Source organism: Zerene cesonia, unplaced genomic scaffold (genome assembly GCF_012273895.1).
Source record: "Zerene cesonia ecotype Mississippi unplaced genomic scaffold, Zerene_cesonia_1.1 Zces_u001, whole genome shotgun sequence".
Lineage (NCBI taxonomy): Eukaryota > Metazoa > Arthropoda > Insecta > Lepidoptera > Pieridae > Zerene > Zerene cesonia.
The window spans coordinates 457,166-459,918 of NW_024045131.1; the positions used below are offsets into that span (position 1 = coordinate 457,166).

Here is a 2,753-nt window from a genome sequence, read left to right on the forward strand (position 1 = left end):
AATCCAGCTGTTCCATAGCTAGTAACGAACGGACGGACACAATTAATTATAACATCGCATCGTGACCAATATAACCCAATAGCTATTTTAAGGTCGTCTAAGTAGAGGTCGAAGATCTCGTGCAAAACGACCATGGTCAACTGTCACGGGCCGTCGGTTCGATTCCCGGAGTTCCGCTTTTGAATGTTTTCCTAGCGTGCTGTGTTGGCGCTGTGTTTCACGTTTTTTGGTTGAGCAAAATTTTTTTTTGTCTGTAGCTTAAAAACTTCGTTTTGCTATTACCATTTGTGAAGTTGGTTAATAAATACATGTTGTTTTATAACCTATTTTATATCTTATATATAAAATTCCCGTGTCACAATGTTATTTACCATACTCCTCCGAAACGGCTGGACCGATTCTTATGAAATTTTGTTTGCATATCGGATATATCTGAGAATCGGCCACCATCTATTTTTCATACACCTAAATGATAAGAGTGAGGCAGAACAGCGTTCGCCGGATCAGCTAGTTTACATATATTTTGTTTTGTCAGAAAAAAGTAATTTAGGCTAATTTCGTAAATAATTTCACATCTAGGCATTTATTTTAAACCTTAACGTGTGACATCACAAAGCTCAATGTCCCTTGTCACACAATCCCCCCCCCCTTTTTAATATTGACGTAACTTCTAACGCCCCCAACGAAAGATAGTGTCAAATTCCAAGCAAATCTTACGAATCACAATTTGTTCGCAGCTTAGGATATCTCGAGTTAAATTAAAACCTAGCGGTTTATAAGTTCTCGCTGTGACATATAATTTAAAAGTGATTAGCAATAAATGAAGCGATTTATCAATCGCATCAGTTGGAATCAAGGAAGAACCTTCGAGAACAATTATTTAGCCTTGGCTACTTAATAACATCTAAGTATTACGTAAAAAATAAAATAATTACAGAAGGTTATAATATATCTCACACTAATGTATCACACACACACACACACACACACACGCACGCACACAGACAGACACACACATAAACAAACATTATATAAGTAAAGAATATTATTCGAGTTTTCTCTTTTAATATTAAGTAAACGGCAAAATCTGATGTATTTTAATTGTAGGAGAGTTCTTTTAATTAAGATTTGATCGGGTGCCATACATTTAGTTACTTTTAAATGTCCTAAACTAATTTCCATCTATTTGCTATCTATTTAAATATCAAAATTAATACAAATTTGTATAACACTTCAGGGGTGAAGCGGAACATAACATACTGTTTTTTACTTTCAGTTTTATTCATCTATATTGATAACTAGTAAAGTTTTAGCAATTATAATCCAACTATACAAAAATTGAATAAAATGGCTTCTAAAATTCTTGAGTTCAAAGAAAAAATCACATTATAAAAGAAAGTCTAAAAGAGGCTTTAAAAACATTACAATTTCAGGCGCGCGCTAGCGATACCCCCTAAATCAAATGGCCCATACCCCCACGATAGATGTCACATGTACAAGACGAATTGGACCCAAGCTTTGGCCCAGGGGCGGACGACCCCAGACGACGAGTGGCCCATCGTCCCCTGTACCACCTGGGAATATAATAGAACCGACGTACCATATGAAACTATCGCTTCTCAGGTGAGTTTTTAATTCACTTATTTAGCAGAATCGAGTAATTTTCAACCGACTAAGGAAATAGCCAATTTTTATTTGAAAGCAGATGCCATTCGTGTGTCGTAGTTCAGTCGAATTTGTGAGTCCGCCATTGAGTAAAAAAGTTTTGTATAAGTTATGGTTATAACTTAGATATTAAAACCTACATGGCTTTAACTACTTCATGACTAAACACTATATGTCCAATTATTAAGTAATAAATAAGTAACATTGATCGACTCACTTGAAGGTCTTATAACTTCAATACTTCAATTCTTTTTATATGATTGAGTTTAAATTAATCATTTGCTTCTATTTTAAGTAGAAATTTATATAAAGCTATAGCTATAGATCGCGCTTACTTTGGGAACTGCTGGTTCGAATTGAAAAATTATTTCTTCATTGAATAGTCCATTTATAGTGTACTAGCTGTTTGCCCCGGCTTCTCCCGTGGTACATATATTTGTATAACTACTATTATAAAGGCGAAAATTTGTATGGATGTATGGATGTTTGTTGCTCTTTCACGTAAAAACTACTGAACCGATTGCAATGAAATTTGGTACGTAGACAACTGGAACATATAGGCAACTTTTTATCCCGATATTCCAACGGGATACGGACTTACGCGGGTGAAACCGCGGGGCGCAGCTAGTATTTGTATAAAGCTGAATAACATAGTCTATATAGCCTGAAGTTGCAGCTTTCTAATGGAGAAAGAATTTTTGAAAGCGGTGCGGCGAATTTTTTGTGAGATTCTTACAAACATACAAATTTTTCCTCTATATATGTGATGAGTATAGATATAAATATATAGATTATAAAAAAAAAAAAATAAAAATAGTTTATTTCATTTCCAACTTTACAAAATATGGAGTAGTAGGGACCTCCTAGTAAGTTTAAGAAAAAACCTGTGTCAGGAGGGCCCGCTCTTCCTTAACTTAAGTATTATAACTAGCTATGTGAAAATTTGAATAAACCGATTATAACTAGATATTAATAGTAAATTGTGAAGTGTACGAATGTGTGTACGAATGTGTGTGTATGTGTGTGTATGTGTGTGTAAATGTGTGTGTGTGAGTGTGCGTGTGTCAGTTTATGTGTGTATATTAGAA

The 2,753-nt window shown here is 34.6% G+C and overlaps 1 protein-coding gene across 1 annotated transcript in view; it reads left to right on the forward strand.

Moving 5' to 3' along the window:
• LOC119838208 (organic cation transporter protein-like) overlaps positions 1 to 2,753 on the forward strand; it is a 23,044-nt gene that overhangs the window by 10,883 nt on the left and 9,408 nt on the right. The window contains exon 3 of the mRNA XM_038364054.1: positions 1,434 to 1,623. Coding sequence (XP_038219982.1) covers positions 1,434 to 1,623 — 190 coding nt within the window. The remainder of the gene's footprint in view (positions 1 to 1,433; positions 1,624 to 2,753) is intronic.